The sequence below is a fragment of the Xyrauchen texanus genome, chromosome 24 (assembly GCF_025860055.1).
Source record: "Xyrauchen texanus isolate HMW12.3.18 chromosome 24, RBS_HiC_50CHRs, whole genome shotgun sequence".
Taxonomy (NCBI): domain Eukaryota; kingdom Metazoa; phylum Chordata; class Actinopteri; order Cypriniformes; family Catostomidae; genus Xyrauchen; species Xyrauchen texanus.
In genome coordinates, this window is record NC_068299.1 from 19,662,886 (window position 1) to 19,683,249 (window position 20,364).

A 20,364-nucleotide genomic window follows, 5' to 3' on the forward strand; every position below is an offset into this window, starting at 1 on the left:
TACAGAATAATCGGAGAGGTATTTAAGGATGTAAAACAGTTGTTCTTGACGGGTTTTCCTTCTAAATCAGATTTCACATTGGATGTCAAGTGACAAACTAAAACAGTAACAAATCGTTCAAGAGTAAACAATACTGTTTTTAAAACCAAACATGTAGTGTTTTAAAAATAGAACTGCATAGGCTCAACAATATTCTTATTGTTATTATGCAAAATTATTATCATAAGCATAAATATGCATGAATTTATGGTCAGTTGCTTTTTATTATTTGCGTTTTACATAGTTTTTCTGCTGTCTGTGACTATGTCAGAATAGACCTGCATCCCATTTTTGTGTCGCAACCCACCAGTTGAGAACTCTCGATGTCTATAGTGTGTTTTAATGAGAGACAGAGCATGAAATAATTTAAACCTGACAAAAGTTGGAGCTGGCCCACAATCCTCATTACCTAATTTCTGAGAAAATCATTTACAGACTATCTGATAGACTCTCAAAGGAAACAAGGCCCAAAATCATTACAAAAACAGGTACATTTTCAGCAAAATTTCACAGAGTTTGATTTGACAAAAAACCATTGATATCAAGATATTAAAATTGTTTTCTCCTTCCCTTTTAAAGATGATCATTGATGTTCTAACTCTGCACAATTATATGGTTCAATGAGATTGGTCTTCTTTGCCTAATTTCTGGGAAAATCATTTTACAGACTCTCCCATAGACTTTCAAATGAAACAAGGACCAAAATGATTTATATTTTAGAAGAAAACAAAAACACAACAAATATTTTTCCTGTTATGTTTACACTGCTATGCCAACAGTGGTAGATTAATCCTAACATTTGGGATTTTATGTGGTTACTGACGCACCGCTAGCAAATCTAGCCACACCTGTCTTCACCTGAACATGTCCTAAAGTTATAGTGTGCAGAATCATAAAGCTTAAAATTTTGATTCCCGGGGGTATTGCCTTTTTCAGAAGTCTATCTGCGTACCTGCCAATAGGGGAGTGGCTCACTTTAAAATCAAATCCAGGAGTACTGTGGAGGCTTGTCCGTGAAAGCAGAAAGAAAATATAAAGAACGTAACTTAAGTCAGGTGTCGATATTCACGCTGGTGAAGCTCACAGGAAACTCTCAAGTGGACACAATTCAATCTCTTCAGGATCAGAGGTAAAGCATTTTGGATGATTTCACTTGCACACTTAAAATATTTTTCTCTTCTTTTTTCAATCCTATAAGAGAGAGAAGATAAATGAATTGCAGATACTCTGTTTCGGTTGTAATGTAATGGATCTCAAGAAGTTATTCCTTCTTATAGATGTCATTCACCTGTTGCTCTCATGAAATATTTCTTTAAAATCTAATATGAAAGTTCTTTGCAAAGTTATAACTCACTTTGTCTTTGTGTTGATAATATTATGTTTCCTTACATTTTCAGATTTTGAGATAACATGCATGCATGTTGCATGAATATTTTATTGTAATATATAAAGAAATTGGACTAAAACTAGGGTGTCACTGCACAAATTGAGTCCAGGACTGAAAAGGGTTTGGCATGGACAATCACCAATAAAGGCACTGTTTGTGTATGGGATGCCATCCATTGAGTTGAGCTTTTTATTTAATGTGGTTTGACGGAAAACAGTAGCTGACCTTGCATTTGAACTTCGAAGATGAGATGAAGAGGAGGGTGTGGTAGCAGTGATGAATTGCTTCACTCTCTCCAGTGCAAATATGAGACTCTACAGTACACTTATCCAGTCTTTTGTTGGAGCCATTTTTTGCCCCTTTGGCATTAAGTGTTATATGTGCATCAATTATGATTCGATCTTGGATGTGGTCTGGAATAGTCTCCCGTTCTATGACATGCTTGCCTCGAAATATGAGTCTTTCAGCACAGAGAAAATTCGTTTTGTTTATCGGTGTACACAGAAGGTTTACAATTCTTGTTAAAATTTGTTGCTGTGAGGGACATGCAGATATACAGTAAAACACTTATCCATATGCTCTCCAGATTCTGGTAAATTATCATCATGTAAACATAAATTATCCTTTCACACAGGAATATGTAATGAAATGTAATTTATTTATAAATTATACTTAAGGTAGTGTGTACAGTAGCTATTATGTAGCTAATACTTTTACAGTATTGTAATAGCTAATAACCTCTTCTCAGTGCAGTAACACACACAAATATATGCTTTAGTAATATAGTACAGACAGTACACAAGTCAGAATTTTGAAATGTTTTTCATGAGCTTAAAAAAATTTTGATTTAAAGAATTATGCTTAAATGCTTGAAAGTTGTTCTGGTGACATTTGAATGTCTTCACAAAACAAGATGTTAATTTATTAAAAATAATATATATATCTTTTTTTTAAAATGGATAAATTGGATTTAAAAGTGAAGGAAAAGCAGCTAAAAGTACCTAGCTTAAATTGGGACGGCTTCAAAACTGTTTAAAAAACATCCCAGTTAGATACTGTTTTAAAGAAAATGAAAGGTTGCATTTTTAAAATCAAGACCATTTAAGATTGGCTACTTTAAAGATGTTAAAACATAGGATAGTATAATTTTTCTATTTTTGCTTTTCACGTTTATGATGACATAGTTTTACTATTATTATATAGGGTGGAAATAGTAATAATATGTACTGAGAATGCACTGAAAAAAAAGGTGGTAACCTGTAATTGTTACAGTATATCAAGGATCTATTTCTATTTGAACTAACCCATAACATTTGATTTTGTTGGTGTAGCCTAATTTATCAGGTGAATTTAGCAAGATTAACATTTTTAAATTGAATATAACTAGTTAACACAAAAATCACCTTTTTTTGAAGTCACAAAACAGTTTTTTAAAGTGGGAATATGTATGGGCAGATCTATAGCTAGACTAATTCACGTCACATCTATTTTAATTATTTTAATTGGTTTGACTGCAATTGTTTGTGAAACAACAACAATAAACTGATTTCATTTTCTCTTTCATCAGTTAATATGGAATGGATGACTTAAGAGGGCATAGAAACTATTCAGGAGGAAGTGCAGGAGACAGAGGTGAGGATGATGGCTGTTTAATCATCACTTTTATTCTTGCACTAAGTTTGGATTTTTATTTCTTCATTATTGTATAAATTTGAACAAAATCTTTTGAAAAGACCGCGCTATCTACTGGTTGTGTCATATTAATTATGAGCCTTATTACAGGACTGTAGTGAGTCAGTTTTGTTCTGTGCTAGTTTTTTCCTGCTTTATGTTTTTTTATCTAACAAGAACTGTACGTGTTCTTAAGAGAGGCATTTATTTTTAAAACAGACTTCACTGAAACCACAGTCACCACAACAAGACTTACATCTTTGCCTCCACGTAAGTTGCCTCTTTTCCTTCCCCCATGTATATTCAGATATTGAAATCTTAAGTTGCTGTTTTGTAGGTGTACATCATAGGACAATTCTTCATCATACTGTGGATGTAGCTCAAGAAGGACTTTAATTCAGTATGTGAATTTTTACACTGTTTTTAACCCTCAGGAGGCTTCATTGCTTCCTCCCACAAGGGAATGTCAAGTAATGCAGGGTCCACTGGCCTGGAGAAGAACATTTTAACTCAAATCAGCGACAGTTCTCACATCTCATCCTGTACGCCAATAAAACATTCATTTTAAATACACAGGATAAGAAATCATAGAAATGTTTATGATTTTTTTTATAATTTGCCATGGGCTAAAATTGTCCCTGCCTCTGTGTCTCAGCCTCTGTGGGTGTGAGCGCAGATTGGTTAGGCTCTGGATCAAGGGAATTTCTGGCAGAGGAGTTGTCTGTGAGTGAAGGCAGGAGGGCAGATGGCGCCTCTGCAGTTTTTGAGAGTTCCTTTGGAATCGACTCAGGTTCCAGGGTGAGATCCAGCTCTGAGAGCATGAGAAGAACACAAGAGTCCTGCAGCTCCCCTTTGTTTCTGGAGAGGGAAAACATGACCACCCAATCAAGACGTTATGGTTAGTCAAATATGAGGAAACTTATATGAGAATAAATCAATCTGAAATCTGTTTTTTAAATCTGTAATCTGTTTTTACCTTTAGGGAGTTCAAGTGACAACTCATCCCCAGAGATCACAAGAAAAGTCTATGGTGAAACCCTCTGAAAAATAAAACTGATTAACATGATTTTAATATAAGTGAGAGGAGGGTGCAATCAGTTGTTGTTTAAGTTTCATTGGTCTCCATTTTATAGGTTCAACTAGAGGACGAAGTCAGAGCAGGGGTGAGATTATCATTCAAACAAGACGATGACGTTTAACTAACTTTCCATTACTAATATTTGTATGATAATTATTAGTAATATTCATAATGCTTAAGATAAAAAGGCCTTAAAAGGATAGTTTACCCCAAAATGAAAATTATCTCACCTTTATGTTGTTCCAAAGCAATATGACTTCCTTTCTTCCGTGAAACACAAAAGGAGAAATTTTGAAGAAAGTTGATGCAGCTCTCTTTTTTCATACAATGAAAGTAAATGTTGACTGAGGTTGTCAGTTCCTAACACTCTGCCTAATATCTCATTTTGTTTTCCATGGAAGAAAGTAAGTCATATGGGTTTGGAACAACACAAGGGTGATTAAATGATGACTGAATTAAAATTTTTGGGTGAACTATCCCTTTTTATTTTTTGTACTACATTCACAAACCACATATAATTTATTTCTAAATTAATTTAGGCCAATTTCTCCTGTTATCAGTAATAAAGTTTCAAACCACATTTCAAATTCAACTGTTTTCTCCCTCTTTCTCTCTCTCTCTCTCTCTCTCTCTCTCTCTCTCTCTCTACTGTAGAGACAGAAATCAGGACCAGACTGCAGAGTGCATCTCCCTCCACTAGATGTAGGTTGTTTTCTCTCTAATTCAGGTTTCTTAAGAAATAATTTACATTTATACATATCCATGTGTTATTAGCATAAAAATTCAATAAAAAAACATATCTGTATTGATACTGAATAATTATTGAAAGAAATGTTGGAATTAAAATACTCATTTCGTAACTTGGGGAAACTATTTTAACTAACAAATTTATTGAACATTATTTTCAGAGGCTCAATGTTTTTAATTATATTGGAGTTCAGAGGCCAGTTCAGTCATTATTTTATGGTTTTGTTCAAGAGCAGCTATTAATAGTTTGAGAGAGTGAAAAGTGAGAGACACATTTAGATGGCAGGTTTGTGATTAATACAATGCTGTTGCTATAGGGACAGAGCTGGATGATGTGAAGAAGCTGTTGAAGAGGTCGCGCTCTGCCAGCATCAGCCCCACACGATCTCCCTCTTCCTCCCCCCTTCCTGTACCCCGCAGGGACACAGTAGAGGCCAAGATCTCCACCAAGCCAGGTAACAAAGGCAGGATAGGAGAGTTTAAGTTGATAACAGATCATGCTTGACTGGTAAAGGTTTGATTAAGTACAGCATCTTCTTTTATATGAAACACCATATTTGCTTTTACATACAAAAACACAAATTCCTCAGTACATTTGTGAATACATAACTTGCATTCCACACCTATTTCAAAGTATAAAGACATTCCCATTGGAAAGAAAAACTAAAATGAGATGTTCACTGATGCCTCTTTGACACAGACAGTAATAGTTCACCCAAAAATGTAAATTATTTAATCTTTTACTCACCCTCATTCCACACAAGATGTGTATGACTCTTTCTTCAGCTGAACACAAACAAAGATTTTTAGAAGAATCTCAGCTCTGTTGGTCCATTCAATGCAAATGAATGGGTACCAGTTTCTTTAAGCTCCAAAAGCACATAAAGGTAGAATAAAAAAAAGCAATATGATAGATGTGGGCGAGAAACAGAAGTAGGGTTTTTTTTTTATTATTATTCTGCCTACCCAAGAGGTGGTGATATGAACAAAGAATGTGCAATGCCAAAAATAAAAAGGGCTCTGTTAGGAGAGAGAGGAGGCCTGTTTGAAAGTTGAAATTTATAGTAAAAAATATAATATTGCTTCTAAGGACATGGATTTAACCACTGGAGTTGTATGGATTGCTTTTATGTTGCCTTAATGTGCTTTTTGGGGCTTCAAATTTTGGACTTGTTAATTTGCATTGTAAGGACCTACAAAGCTGAGATTTTCTTCTAAAAATCTTTGTTTGTGTTCTGCAGAAAAAAGAAAGTCATACACATCTTTAACTTGTCTGCAATTAAAAGTCTGGAATTTGAAGATGAATTCTAACAATTATCATTTAATTTGACCAAGATCAAAGCATCTGAGCTAATCTATCCACATCAACTCTATACTCTTAATGTCAGTCAATAATTGTCTCATTCGTGTGTATACTTATGTCGGTCTCCATATTTGTATGTTTCTCTATTAAAAGTTTACCATACAAAAGTGTTATTTACTCACCCTCATGTTGTTACCAATATGTAAACTTTCTTTCATGGAGCACAAAAGGTCATGTTAGGCAGAATGATCCTTCACTTTCACTGTTAAATTGTATTTATTTTTTTAAATACAAATAATGCAAAGTAAGTTAATTGTGACTGAGGCATTGTGCCTTACATCTCCTGTTGGATTCCATGGAAGAAGAAAAAAGTAACATGGGTTCGGAACAATTGGGTAAGTCAATGATGACATCATTGTTTTTTTTTTGCAAAAACTTGAAAAACCACTGAATAATAACACTTCCCTCTGGGCTCCTTTTTATTTTCTCAGTCGAGCAATATGACACCACTATTCTTGACACCCAGCTGGGCTCATATGCATGGAAGAGCTCCACACTGCCCTCTGCAGTGTCCACTGGTACTGCTTACGGTCTGCACAGCAACACAAACAACATGTCAACAGGAACTTCTGTTGTCAACAGCACATCACCATCCTCCTTATCAGGTCTGTGGGGCTTTGACAAAGGCACATCTTTTCAACACTTCTTTTAATAATAAAGATATTTGATCGAAAAACAAATTAACTTTTTGGGGCAAATTTTTAACATGCACATTCACTTACATAAACATGTAATCCTGAAGTGTGTAATTTCTGCGTCTCACTAAACTGAATTACAAAATGTATGATTTCAAACAGGTTTCCCAAACACTCCCTCCCATCTGCCATCGGATGAACAGATAATACCACCTCAAACTCATGACCAATGTTGCTACTTAACAAACAGAGCAATGTTAAGAAAGAGCCACAGTGTTTACACTTTTCAGGGGAATCAACTTCCAAATGGCTTACTTGTCTCTGCATATTAAGTGAGGATAGGAGTATTTTAACATCGAAAAAATAACACACTTCAGCTTTTTTTATTCAAAAATAAAAAATGTATTACCAGCAACACAACTGATAAATATAGTGTGGCAATATTCTACATACCATGACTGTAAAGTAATACCACATTCAGTAAATCAATCACTATAATTAAAACCACAGTCCTCTTACAGACACTAATTTATATCATCTTGTTTCCTTGGCTTACAGTGTATGGCTTCCATAACAATTTATCTCCTGTTAGTGGAGTTTTATCTTCCAGTGGAGTTCACACACACTCAGGTATGCCTCTGAAGGATATTATATAGTTTCATTGTATTGTAATGACATTGATCTTGTCAAGGTATAGCCATACTGTTTCTATTAAGCATGAGCTACTGCACAGACATAAGCCAATATTTATTTCGGTTTATGTGTGTATTCTTCAGGATATGGAGTGAAGAAAAATTATTCATCAGGTCCAAGCAGCACTTTTGCTGTCAGTACAGGTGTATCCACTTCAGGTGCTTATATTATGTTAAATTTGTACCAGCCAAAATTCTCTCATTTACACACTTTCATGCCATTCCAGATGTGTATGACTTTCCTTATTCTGCAGAACACAAATTATATTTTTTAGAAGAATATCTCAGCTCTGTAGGTCCATACAATGCAAGAAAAGGGTGATCAGACCTTTGAAGCTCAAAAAAGCACATAAAATCAACATCAAATTAAATCCATGTCTGCAGAATCTGTATGATAGGTGTGGGTGAGAAACAGATCAATATTTCAGTCCTTTTTTACTTTAAATCTCCACCTTTGACCAGCAAACACCAGTAGGTGGCAATATGCACTAAGGAGTCAATCACCAAAAAACAAAAGAAGATTGTGAAAGTGGAGATTTATAGTTAAAAAGGACTGAAATATTGATCTGTTTCTAACCCTTCTGAAGACATGGATTTATTCACTGGAGTCATATGGATTACTTTTATGTGCTTTTTGGAGCTTCAAAGTTCTAGCCACAATTCACTTGCATTTAATGGACCAAAAGAGCTGAGATATTCTTTTATCTTCTTAAGAAAGTTATACACATCTGAGTAAATGACGGGAGAATTTTCATTTGAAAAATGTACATTCTGTCATCACATACTCACCCTCTTGTCGTTCAAAACCCTCTGTGGAACACAAAAGGAAATGTTATGGAGACTGTTATCCCCTGTCACCATTCACTTTCATTGCATCTTTTTTCAAAACAATGAAAGTGAATGGTGACTGAGGCTGTTATTCTGGCTAAGATCTCCTTTTGTGTTAACAAAACAAAAAGAAAGTCATATGGGTTTAGAACAACATGAGGGTGCGTTGCGTTATTGACAGAATTTTTATTTTTGGGTGATTTATACCTCTAAGGCTTATCATTTTAATTCTCCAAAGATGTGCTGCCAGTGACAATCATTGTTGCACAATAAATGGGAACTCTTTGTGTCCTATTAAGGAACTGGCACAAGGCTCCATAATGAGAATGTGGCAAAGAGATACCTGATTTTGGAGAAAGAGAACATTCCTGTGAAGAGAGAGACTGAAGAACTCATTCTTACCAAAGACAGTGGCAAGCAATTTACCAACAGCGCCCCCAATGGGACAGCCGGTAAACATATTGGATGACTGAATTAAGTTGTTGCATGCGATTTTTATATTGCAAGGATATTATTTTAGTGATTGAATTAGAGTGATTTTAAATATCACATAATGTGTTCTGACCTACAACATACACCACTATACTGATTAACTGAGTACCAGACTATTTTGTTTTAAAGGGTCATACTCAGATGTGTCAGTGAAGAAAGAAACTGCAGTCAGCTACTCAGAAAGAGTCCCTGTCAAGTCCACCTCTGGCACACAATGTATGCACAATTATACTAGTAATATGTTAAAATATATAAATATACATAGAGGTTTTCTGTTAGATGTGTTGTTTTAGTTTAGTACTAAATTAAGCTTTGAAAAAAGCTTTATAAATTACAGTTTTCATCTTGATTTTTTAACTTAATCAAAGTCATTGTATGGCTCAATGAAATCTTGAAAATATGTGTTGACATCACAAAAATATTTTTTCCTCTCCAAAGATGGGTCTACATCAGTGTCAACAAAAGATAAAGCTACATATGCAGGTAAAACATTAGTTAAAGTACCCCTTAAAGCCCAAAAGGTTGTGAAATAAAGGAATAGTTCACCAAAATTATTCCCTCACATGCATATGAATTTTCCACATGAGGAACATAAAAGGAGATGTTTTATTGAAAATAGCCCATCGTCATTTCAATACAATGGCAGTGAATAGTTCCTCACTTTCAAGATTTAAAGGACTGAAAGTGTCATGAGTGTAATCTGTGTGAATTGTGCATGATGTTCAAAATCTTCTGAAGGCAAACCATCAGTTTAGCGCTAAAAGCAATGCAAGTTCTCGTATGAATACACATGCCACTGTGAAGGAGCTTCTCTCATAGCGATCATGCATGCATGTGCAACTACATTATCTCTGAAAATTGAAAATTTTTGTTGTTTCTCACTAAATCCTATGCCTTGCTACCTATTTTGTAAGAGTTGCATGTAATACTTTTATGATACATTTGGGTACTTTTTTAAGGTTTAACTTGAGGCACTATCAACTGACATTGTATTAAAAAGATTGTGGGCTGTCTTCATCAAAACATCTCCTTTTATGTTCAACAGAAGACAGAAAGTCATTCAGGTTTGGAATAATTGGAGGGTGAGTAATGAATCTCACCTGTCTCCTGCTGTTTGTGTGTCCTGTCAGAGATTCATAAGGTGGAGGATGATGATGACTGTAAGTGTGGTGGGGGTTTTTGGGGCTGTGGGTCTCAGTGCTGTTCCTGGTGGAAGTGGCTCCTGGGTTTTTTGCTCAGCCTCCTGTTGCTCCTTGGCCTTCTTTTTGGACTCATTGCGCTATGTAAGTCTTTTCATTCCCATGAAAGACATGATATACTCACTGACTAATGCTATTGGTTAATTGGTTATAATATGTTATACCCCTTTTCTTTGAAGCTGAAGAGGTCAAGAAACTAAAGGCTCGTGTAGGCGCTCTCGAGGGAATGTCTTCCTCCATGTCTGCCCACACAAGTCGCCTGTATGCTTCTGTGGATGACATTTACAAATATAATAGTGGTGCAAGTAAACTGGCATATGAAAATTCACTGGGGAATGAAAATGTGGGGTCTACAGTCTATTCTGATAATTCAGCACTTCAGAGAAATGTACAGCAAATCCTGAGAGCAGAGCTGCAGTCTGAAGCCATGAAAGGTACAAATGAACACAGTTCTGCTTGCACATACACACACATAAACATGCACAACTTATAAAGTCTCACAATAATAACTGATTTGTCATTTCATTAGATACAAAATATTAAAACAAAGGGCATCGAAAACAAATTATGCAAGAACTTTTCTCTGAACTCACTTACCTTTTTTTTAGCCTTCATCTGCATTGCATTGATTTTTAAGAAACTTGTGTCAAGGTGATTTTTAGTGAATGTATAAAGTCAGTTTCCCTCAAATTCACATGAGTGGGGGGCCTGGGTTGTACAGCGAGTATTGAAGCTGACTACCACCCCTGGAGTTGCAAGTTCAAATTCAGGGTGTGCTGAGTGACTCCAGTCAGGTCTCCTAAGCAATCAAATTGGCCCGGTTGCTAGGGAGGGTAGTGTCACATGGGGTAACCTCCTCTTGGACGTGATTAGTGGTTCTCGGTCTCAATTGGGTGCATGGAAAGTTGTGGGTGGATCACATGCTGTGAGTCTCCGCAGTGTCATGCACAATGAGCCACGTGATAAGATGCGTGGATTGACGTCTCAGAAACGGAGGCAACTAAGAATTACATTTACATTTTACATTTATGCATTTGGCAGATGCTTTTATCCAAAGCGACTTACTGTGCCCTTATTATAGGGGGACCATGAGGACCGGCCAAGTAGTGGGAATTGAGCATTCCAATTCCAGTTCATCATGTGTACTATGGACATGTTCCACAAAGTCTGACAAGTAAAAAGTGTCCAAATGTTTCAATAAAAAAAAAAGTGAGGAATGGTTTGCAAAAAAAATAAAAAGTGGATTTGTGGATTAGTTTTTTCTAAAGTGCATTTGGTTTGATATTATATTTTCTAATGTAAAGACATTCATACAGTATATTTTGGCTATGAGTGTCCTAATACCTTTTGGGGCCATTGCCAGTAATGTAAATAAATGGAGTGACTTTTTGCACTCCAATAGTTTGGTGGAAAAAATTAATTCTTTAAATAGTACTTATAATAATACATAAAAATGTAATATAATAGTTGATTTCCTTGCAGTGATTTGGTCACAGTGAAGGTTGGGGAGTTGAGAGAAAGGTATTGGGTAAAGCTAACCATGGGTCACTATCTCAATGTTGTACAGTAATAACTACGTTTTTTTTTTTTTTTTGTCAGAAGTAAAAGTTTTAATACAATTAACCATGGTGTTACTACAGTAATATGGTGTTACTATAGTAACTATGTTACATTTTATGGTTATAATAACTTTACTACAAAATACCATGGTGAGACTATTGTTACTGTAGTAAAACCATGGTTAATTTTTGTAGGGAAAGGTTAGGGTTAGGTTTAGGGGTAGGAGTTGGTGTAGGGTGTCTGTGGGACTTTAAATAAACACAACAAACATGCTGCAGTTCTTCCCCTATACTGTATGTTAGTGTTTAATTAGGGGTGAAAATATCTGCCACTATTTGCATTTAGTGCAAAGAAGATGCTTTTGGTTGATATTTACACTTAGTGCAAAAAGCCTCTGCCATAAATAAAGTACTATTTTTGTGTATTTAGCCTTCCTAGCTTCTTCAATCAAAGATGAAAGAGGATTGCCAGGACCTAAAGGTATGAGCAGATATTTAGTACTTTAGATATTAGTAATTTAGTATAGAAAGCTTCATTTACAACTTCTACAGAAAATTAGAAAACAGTAACCTATTTTACCATTATACATGTACTTTTTTCACCACTTTCAGGTGATGCTGGATCTCCAGGGCCCAAGGGTTTGTAAAATTTTAGAACTGTCTAGCTGTAAATGAAATGAACAGTCAGATTACTTACAGTCATGTACGTGGAAGCTTAAATTATTTTAACATGTTTTTTAGGAGACAATGGTTTTCCAGGATTGCAGGGTAAGAAAAAGGCTTTGTTGACTTATACAACTAAACAACTAAAGTCTTAATAGTTACTCAACTATTACCCATCTTACTATTACCTCAATAGTTAGTCACATTTCATTGTTTTTGATGTGTAACACTAGGCCCACCAGGAATACCAGGACATCCAGGAAGAGAAGGATCAAAAGGAGAAAAAGGAAGTGCAGGTGATTAACACATTCACAATCATCTATTCTGTGTTTCCACTTAACACATTTTTACATTCAAAATTTACACCTAATTATAACTTGAGAAGTTTAGAAAGCCAAAGTCCATAATTGCTGCAAAGGGTATTTGGGGCCGTTCACATTGGATGTATTTGAACCTTTCTGTGTAAATGGCCTCTTAATTCTAGTGCAATAATAAATAACAAGTTGAGTGGTTTCCAAAATTCCAAATGTCTACCGTACATACCCATCACAATGGTATCTACTCTACAAGTTGGGAATGCAATATAACATTGTTGATCATGTTGATTTGACATGTTTAAGAAAAAAGAAAAAGATGAATAAAGACTTTTGAAGCTCATCCAGGCTTTATAACTGTATTTTACAGGTGAACGTGGTGCAGAAGGACCACCAGGGTTCAGGGGGAGAGATGGACCGACTGGGCCCCATGGAGAGCCAGGACCCCCGGGAGCTGGAGAGAAGGGTGAAAGGGGTAGGATCCTGATTTATTTGAGAATTTGCCTTTTGAACCATGTTATAATTATTGATCTAATCTAAATGATAAAATATGTACATTTTACTGTTGGTTGGAAGATATTTACAAAGTATGTCTTTTAACTTCTCTAGGTATCCCTGGTTTTCCTGGATCTCCTGGTCCGGTTGGTCCACCTGGGCTTAAAGGTTAATACTTGATATATTTAGTAGTCTGTATAGAATGGGAGACATATGAATCTTTGTGCAAAATAAATGCATTGCAATAGAAATGGCATGAAAATATATGCATAAACATTTGTAAATGTTTTCATAATCAATCAGCAGTAAAGCAGTATGTGTTTAATCTTTGTTCTTGTTTTGTCTGTTTGTTCAACAGGTGCTCGTGGTTTACATGGTAATCAACCATTTTACAAAAATAATTTAAGTGACTTCTGATACAATAATTGTTTAGTGACATCATATTATATGATTGTAAATGTACAAACTATAACCAGTACCCTCCTTTGTTTAGGTGAACAAGGCCCTCAGGGCTTCAGAGGTGAATCTGGCCCTGCTGGACTTAAAGGTTTGTTGCTGCGGATCAATTAAAAAGATTGTAATTCAACAGAGCTCATTCTGATGTACGACTATTTAAAGCAACACGTCTTTCATTCATGGGTTAGGGTTAAAAATACATTATATATATATATATATATATATATATATATATATATATATATATATATATATATATATATATATATATATTTTCTGTTGTTTCTTGGCAGGTGATAGAGGACTTCCTGGCACACCTGGAATTAAAGGTCTGTACCCAACTATGTGTCAGCCTGATATGTGTTATGAAAATCCATTTGTTATCATGTGTTATACATACAGTATACCAGACCATTACTGCAGTTAATGTGAATTCATGCACATTTTGTATGTATTGTATCTCAGGTGATCATGGTGACAAAGGAGACAATGGGTTGCCAGGTGTGTATGTTTAAACTTAACAAAGAACCATATCAAAGAATTAGAATCTTTCAGTTATGTTTGCAAATATCTAATTCAGTTTAAACCACTGTACCTGCACTTCAGGTGTTCCTGGGGCTGCTGGTCGACAGGGGCCTGCTGGTGAGCAAGGAGCTAAAGGATCAGCAGGTGAACGATTTATCTTATTATCCGAGCCGAATACGAATATATTGTTGGCCTATAAGTGCCAATGCCTAATATGTCGAAGCAAAAAAAATAAATAAATAAACGCACCAGACCATAACTCCATCAGAGATACTGTATATTCTTTGACTGTGAAGTCATATCACACGTGGGTCAACAACACCAGACTGAACTTCCAGAAACATTGTGCTGTATGCACTGGTCACAGTGGCAGAGTTTGCCTTTTTAGAAAGAAAGGCTGGGTTCAATGCAAGCTCCAGAAATTGAATAAAGTCTTTGATTAATAGATGTGAAGAAAACATTTATTAAAGGGGTCATATAATGGTACATGCACTTTTTCAAGTTGATTGTACTGAAATGTGTGTTGGCTGTGCCTGTACACAACCATCCTACTATGATAAAAATCCATCCAGTGTTTTTGTTTTAATCTCCTTTATTTTCCCCTGCCTCAAATCGAGCCGTTCGACTGTGTGACGTCACACGGTCGGACGCCCCGCCCAGGATTGTTGATTGACAGCAGTGTTTCAACACAGACCCGCCCTCGCTCGTGAGCGAGCTGTCAATCATAGTCCATCATCATTGTTGATACACTGGAGCAGAATGGTGCCTAAGCGATTGTGGTGTTCTGTTCTTCGGTGTAATAACGAACACAGCAGCAATCTGAACCGCTAAAGATGCAGTGGCTGAGTTTTGTTTACGATGGGAATATTCCCCACGAGCAACGTCAATGCGTTCATGTTTGCGCGAATCATTTTTCACCAGACTGCTTTATAAACGAGGGTCAGTATAAAGCTGGTTTTGATAAGAAGCTGCTGCTGAAAAAAGATTCGGTACCAACTATTTATATTCCCTCTGCACCTCCAGAAGAAGTAAGTGTAACGTTTTATTAACCTTTATATTAATCTTTGCAAATCGCTTGCACGCTTCACAATGAATGTGGCTAATGTTTACACTCAGGGTACATTACGGCATGTTTTCCATAACGTTACGACGTTCTCAATATAATTCATAATCCCACGTTTATAATGAACAACGCGTTATGGTTATTGTGTTATTAAAAACTGTGTACGGAGGGGCGGGGTGACCAAAGCTCATTATCATTTAAAGTCATATGCACTGAAACGGCGTGCTGAAAGCAGAGCTGTTTTTGAGCAGGTAAAATGAGTGTTTTCTTAAAATACTAATGAGAATTTTTAATAAAAGTATATTACAAAGTTTTCATTTAGACCCTAAAGATTCATATTAACTTGTACAAAAATGGCATTATATGACCACTTTAATATCGTCAGAAATTCTGATATATTCCAAAAGCTTGTTTACTAAATTAGCTGTGGGTGCCACAGACTGGACATCTTCAATGCAAATCTTGAGTTGGTGTAAAAGATGTTCCCAAATATTACATTTGTAATTTCATAGGGCCTCAAGGAGCTGATGGTGAAAAAGGCCAAAGAGGTGAGTGCCATTCTTCTAATCTAACTCCAAACCAACAAATGTTTTCCACAATTTTTAAAATCTGTATCTGCAACTACATTTGTTATCTGTATCAATCTTTTGTATCCTTTTTGTTCATCCACAGGTGAACCGGGGTCAATTGGTTTACCAGGAATTAGAGGACCACCTGGACCACCCGGTAATGCTGGTCAAGCAGGTATAAGGTTGAATGTTACTCATAGTAAAAAAACATGATCCTCATTTTGTGGAAACTTTAGATGCATTGTTTTTTTTTATTTTTCTTCTGCTCCTTGAATCAGGAACTCCAGGGATTCAGGGACCTCCAGGTAACATGTCACTTGAAGGAAAACATTTTCTGTACCTAATTTGAGTTTTATTTTTGTGCAGTGCAAATTGTTCAAATGTGCCTGTATTTATATGTATAAGGAGCTACAATAGTCATCATACTTTGATGTATTTTATTATAGGCATTCCTGGCAATCCTGGTTCACCTGGGGCTAAAGGTGTTTTGTGATATGTATTTGCTTTATATTTTGTCTTATTATATTTGACATTGGAATTAAAAGTGTAATTGCAAGTATGTATAACATGCCCCAAAAAATCCTGAAAATGTTCACAGGTGAGACTGGTGCACCTGGAAGAGTGATCAGTGCAGGTAAATTAATTATTTACAGTCCTCTACAGTGAATCAAGTAAGTGATATCCTAGACAGATTGTTTTGATCTGAAGTTAAAAATGGTTTGCTTTTGCAGCAGGCTCTAGCTCATTGGCAATCCCAGGAGCGCCTGGAAGCCCTGGTCCTCCTGGCCCACCTGGATCTCCTGGACTCTCCGGTATGTTCAAAACCTTCATACACCGTGCTAAAACACCAACAAAATTAAAACCAATAAAAAAAATGTAAGGGATAATCTACAGTCAGCCGGTTGTTATTACACCATTAACCCCGACAGGGTGATCATGACCCTCACTTGAAGTGGATAGATCTTCTATCACCCTGAAGGGGTTTATTCGCATTGGGGTCCTGACTGCCCTGTCTGGGTTTATTGTTCGATAACAATCGGCTGACTGTGTATTATCCATTATTGTGGTATGTATTACACAGCTACTAACCCCCAAAATAATACATTGACACAAAATATTGATTTCCATTGAAATGATATAATTTGAGATGAAAGAAATCGCTGAACAGCTGAAATCAACCTCTGCTTTGTGTCGCCGTTCTGTTGGTTTATTTTGTGAAAATGACCATCTGACTCCTCAATATTATAAGACTACTTGCCAAATAAATAAATAAATGCACATGAAACATTGATTTGATTTTAAATTATTTTATTAGCTTACTTGTAGAGATCGCACATTGATCCGAGAAGCAGGAGAGATGGCTTGTAGAACCCGGATGAGCGGTTTGATGCGTCTTAATCCCTGGATGTGCAGTTGTTACAGAGCAATATCTGACTGCTGGATGGCACCATTGACCAATCAGAATAGAGTATTCCAGAGAGCTATGAGATAAATATACACTGGCAGCCAAAATTGTGGAATAATTAACAGATTTTGCTGCTTCAGAAAGAAATTGGTATTTTAGTTCACCAAAGTGGAATTCAACTGATCACAAAATATAGTCCACACATTACTGATGTAAAAAAACAGCACCATCACTATTTGAAAAAAGTCATATTTGATCAAATCTAGACAAGCCCCATTTCCAGCAGCCATCACTACAACAGCTTATCCTTGAGTAATCATGCTAAATTGTTAATTTGGTACTTGAAAATCACTTGCTATTATATTAAACACTGCTAAAAGCTGTTTGGTTTGTTAAATGAAGCTTAACATTGTCTTTACATACTGTGGCAACTCAAAAACAAACACAATAGATTGGCATGTCTTAAGGTCAATATTATGGCAAAAATGGCAAAAAACAGCTTTCTCTAGAAGCTCGCCAGTGAAGATTTCATTCAAAGGTGTACACTACAGTCTGCAAAGACAAAGGACAACTGGCTCTAACAAGGACAGAAAGAGATGTGGAAGGCCAGATGTTCAACTATACAACAGGACAAGTACATCAGAGTCTCTAGTTTGAGAAATAGACATCACATATCCTCAGCTGACAACTCCATTGAATTCTACCTGCTCAACACCAGTTTCAGTAAAGAGACTCAGGGGTGCAGGCCTTATGGGAAGAAAAAGCCACTTTTGAAACAGAAAAACAAAAAGAAAAGGTTAGAGTGGACAAAGAAACATAGACATTGGACAACAGATAATTGGAAAAGAGTGTTATGAATCTTAACCACATTGAGCTTTTGTGGGATCAGCTAGACTGTAAGGTGCGTGAGAGGTGCCCGACAAGACAGCCACATCTATGGCAAGTGCTACAGGAAGTGTGGGGTAAAATGTCACCGGAGTATCTGGACAAACTGACAGCTAGAATAACAAGGATCTGTAAAGCTGTCATTGCTGCACATGGAGGATTTTTTTTTAATGAGAACTCTTTGAAGTAGTTTAAGAAGTTCTGAATTTTCTTTTTTCAAATTGTAATAGTAATTGTTCAAGTTATTAATGTGCTGACTATACATTGTGATCAGTTGAATGCCACTTTGGTGAATAAAAGTACCCATTTCTTTCCATAAGATGAAAAACTGTACATTATTCCAAACTTTTGGCCTCCATTGTACATATTAACCAGTAAAATCACAATTTAAAGTCATATCAACAAATCTTTAATAATAGTGAGTGATATCATTTTTACTATATATTTATATTAACACACTGTATATTTGACATATACAGTATTTACCAAAATATTTGTGCATATTTAGTACAGTGCAATAAATTAAAAATATTAGATCTATTACACTGCTCAGTTACAATACAGCAGCATATTTCTCATTCTCTGTATATTCTTTTGATTAATGGAATGCCTGCATGTCACTCTAGGTCCTGTTGGCCCTGCTGGACATCCTGGTCAACCTGGTAAATATATTGCATCTATTACATCTGCTATTGCTATTTTACTCATATACAATGACTTTATACACAAAATGGCATTTCATCCATCCATCCATCCATCAGTTGACCATCTATGTTTGTGCAGGTTCTAAAGGTGATAAAGGAGATCAAGGAGAACCGGGTATTGTAGTGAAAACAAGCGAGACCTTGAGTTCAACACGAGCAGAAAGTGAGTGTTTCTTAAAAAGATCTAATTTCATCATATCCTGTAGCTTAGAGAAGCATCTTAAGATAAAATTATATATTTGTATTTGTAGGACAGGATGGTTTTGCTAATGCTGCTGTTCCTGGACCTCCCGGTCCTCCTGGTCCCCCAGGGCCTCCTGGACGTTCAGGTATAATAACATTTATCAAAGACAAAGGTTTTAAGATCAACATCTTGAGTGTGTCTGATTTTGTTATAGGGCAATTTGATAGAGTTGTGTTTCTGTAATGCTAAGGGTATGGGTGTGCTTGTGACTATAGACACAGGTGGAATTCAATTTTAGTATGGCTTTTAGACTCTGAAAGCAGATGAAATTTGAATGCATTGAATCCATTTTCACGGCTTTCTCTCTGTAGGAGATTCTAGACCAGGTCCACCTGGGCCACCTGGCGAACCAGGCCCCTCGGGTAGGTTGAACTAAACAAGAGCTCTCCTCAAATAGATATATATAAAAAAAAATATATATATTTTTTTTTTGTGTGTGTGTGTGTGTGTGTGTGTGTGTGTGTGCTAATCGTATTATCATGTTACAAAATGTGTGCAATCTTCACTGAATGTTTGCAACATTGTTTGCAGGAATACTAAATAAAGAAATTAGAAAGAGGTGGCATAGCAGCATAATCTTACACATACATTTCCATAGTGACATGCTTTTCCTAACTCTTTTGTGACTGTCTCATAGGATATGGCAGACCAGGTCCAAAAGGAGAAAAGGGAGATCCAGGAAATGTTGTGCCTAATTCAGGTTGGTTTCAGCATTAGACCATATCTAGTTTTATAAAACTGACTCTTAATTCAGCTTGGCAGCTGCTGTAAAATGACTATTAAAGCAGTCTTGTGACAGCATATTCTATATTACAGTAATGTGCCAAGTTACTATTTTGCTTGGCAATTACTGCCTACAGTCAGACTAATGAACTATATTATATGGCGGAAATATTGTTTATTCAGATTATTGTTACAGTAATAATAAATCAATAAACATGTTAATAGTGCATTGGTGTCTTCAATAAAAATGGCTGTTGATGCCTTAATAAAACCAATAAGCTACTTAAGTCTGTTACAGTGATTTTACCATGGGTGAGTGGGTTGACCTAAGAATATCCCTTACCCGTGGTAAAGTAATGAAACATATTGCCATTTTTTGGTGTATTGCTTTAAAATACACTGTTATAATTGTGTGGTGGTTTCCTAAGTGTCACAGCTTTACAAATGCTGCCCACACAGGAACATTTTTTGCTGGTCCACCTGGGCCACCAGGACCTGCAGGGCCTAAAGGAGCGACAGGTGAGTCATCAGTTGTTTCGACTTTAGCTCTAAAAATAATTTGTCATTCCCAAGTCTTTACTTCCAACTTATCACCAGTAAATACACTGTGAAAATATAATTATAGTAT

At 36.0% G+C, this 20,364-nt stretch overlaps 1 protein-coding gene across 2 annotated transcripts in view; it reads left to right on the forward strand.

Moving 5' to 3' along the window:
* Positions 1–1,021: 1,021 nt before the first annotated feature.
* col17a1b (collagen, type XVII, alpha 1b) overlaps positions 1,022–20,364 on the forward strand; it is a 29,723-nt gene continuing 10,380 nt past the window's right edge. Inside the window, exons 1-40 of one of the 2 annotated variants that reach the window (XM_052090487.1) lie at positions 1,022–1,168; positions 2,994–3,058; positions 3,317–3,367; positions 3,532–3,639; positions 3,753–3,995; positions 4,080–4,127; positions 4,231–4,260; positions 4,830–4,877; positions 5,240–5,377; positions 6,717–6,890; positions 7,479–7,550; positions 7,697–7,771; positions 8,740–8,892; positions 9,062–9,148; positions 9,371–9,415; positions 10,063–10,215; positions 10,311–10,565; positions 12,121–12,171; positions 12,303–12,329; positions 12,432–12,458; positions 12,587–12,649; positions 13,038–13,142; positions 13,277–13,330; positions 13,521–13,538; positions 13,656–13,709; positions 13,912–13,947; positions 14,084–14,119; positions 14,225–14,287; positions 15,719–15,754; positions 15,879–15,950; positions 16,054–16,080; positions 16,222–16,257; positions 16,374–16,409; positions 16,507–16,587; positions 18,692–18,727; positions 18,849–18,932; positions 19,021–19,098; positions 19,325–19,375; positions 19,651–19,713; positions 20,196–20,255. In XM_052090487.1, the coding sequence (XP_051946447.1) occupies positions 3,004–3,058; positions 3,317–3,367; positions 3,532–3,639; positions 3,753–3,995; positions 4,080–4,127; positions 4,231–4,260; positions 4,830–4,877; positions 5,240–5,377; positions 6,717–6,890; positions 7,479–7,550; positions 7,697–7,771; positions 8,740–8,892; positions 9,062–9,148; positions 9,371–9,415; positions 10,063–10,215; positions 10,311–10,565; positions 12,121–12,171; positions 12,303–12,329; positions 12,432–12,458; positions 12,587–12,649; positions 13,038–13,142; positions 13,277–13,330; positions 13,521–13,538; positions 13,656–13,709; positions 13,912–13,947; positions 14,084–14,119; positions 14,225–14,287; positions 15,719–15,754; positions 15,879–15,950; positions 16,054–16,080; positions 16,222–16,257; positions 16,374–16,409; positions 16,507–16,587; positions 18,692–18,727; positions 18,849–18,932; positions 19,021–19,098; positions 19,325–19,375; positions 19,651–19,713; positions 20,196–20,255 (2,929 nt within the window). In that variant the 5' untranslated portion in view covers positions 1,022–1,168; positions 2,994–3,003. The remainder of the gene's footprint in view (positions 1,169–2,993; positions 3,059–3,316; positions 3,368–3,531; positions 3,640–3,752; positions 3,996–4,079; positions 4,128–4,230; positions 4,261–4,829; positions 4,878–5,239; positions 5,378–6,716; positions 6,891–7,478; positions 7,551–7,696; positions 7,772–8,739; positions 8,893–9,061; positions 9,149–9,370; positions 9,416–10,062; positions 10,216–10,310; positions 10,566–12,120; positions 12,172–12,302; positions 12,330–12,431; positions 12,459–12,586; positions 12,650–13,037; positions 13,143–13,276; positions 13,331–13,520; positions 13,539–13,655; positions 13,710–13,911; positions 13,948–14,083; positions 14,120–14,224; positions 14,288–15,718; positions 15,755–15,878; positions 15,951–16,053; positions 16,081–16,221; positions 16,258–16,373; positions 16,410–16,506; positions 16,588–18,691; positions 18,728–18,848; positions 18,933–19,020; positions 19,099–19,324; positions 19,376–19,650; positions 19,714–20,195; positions 20,256–20,364) is intronic. The other variant, XM_052090488.1, reaches the window with a different exon arrangement.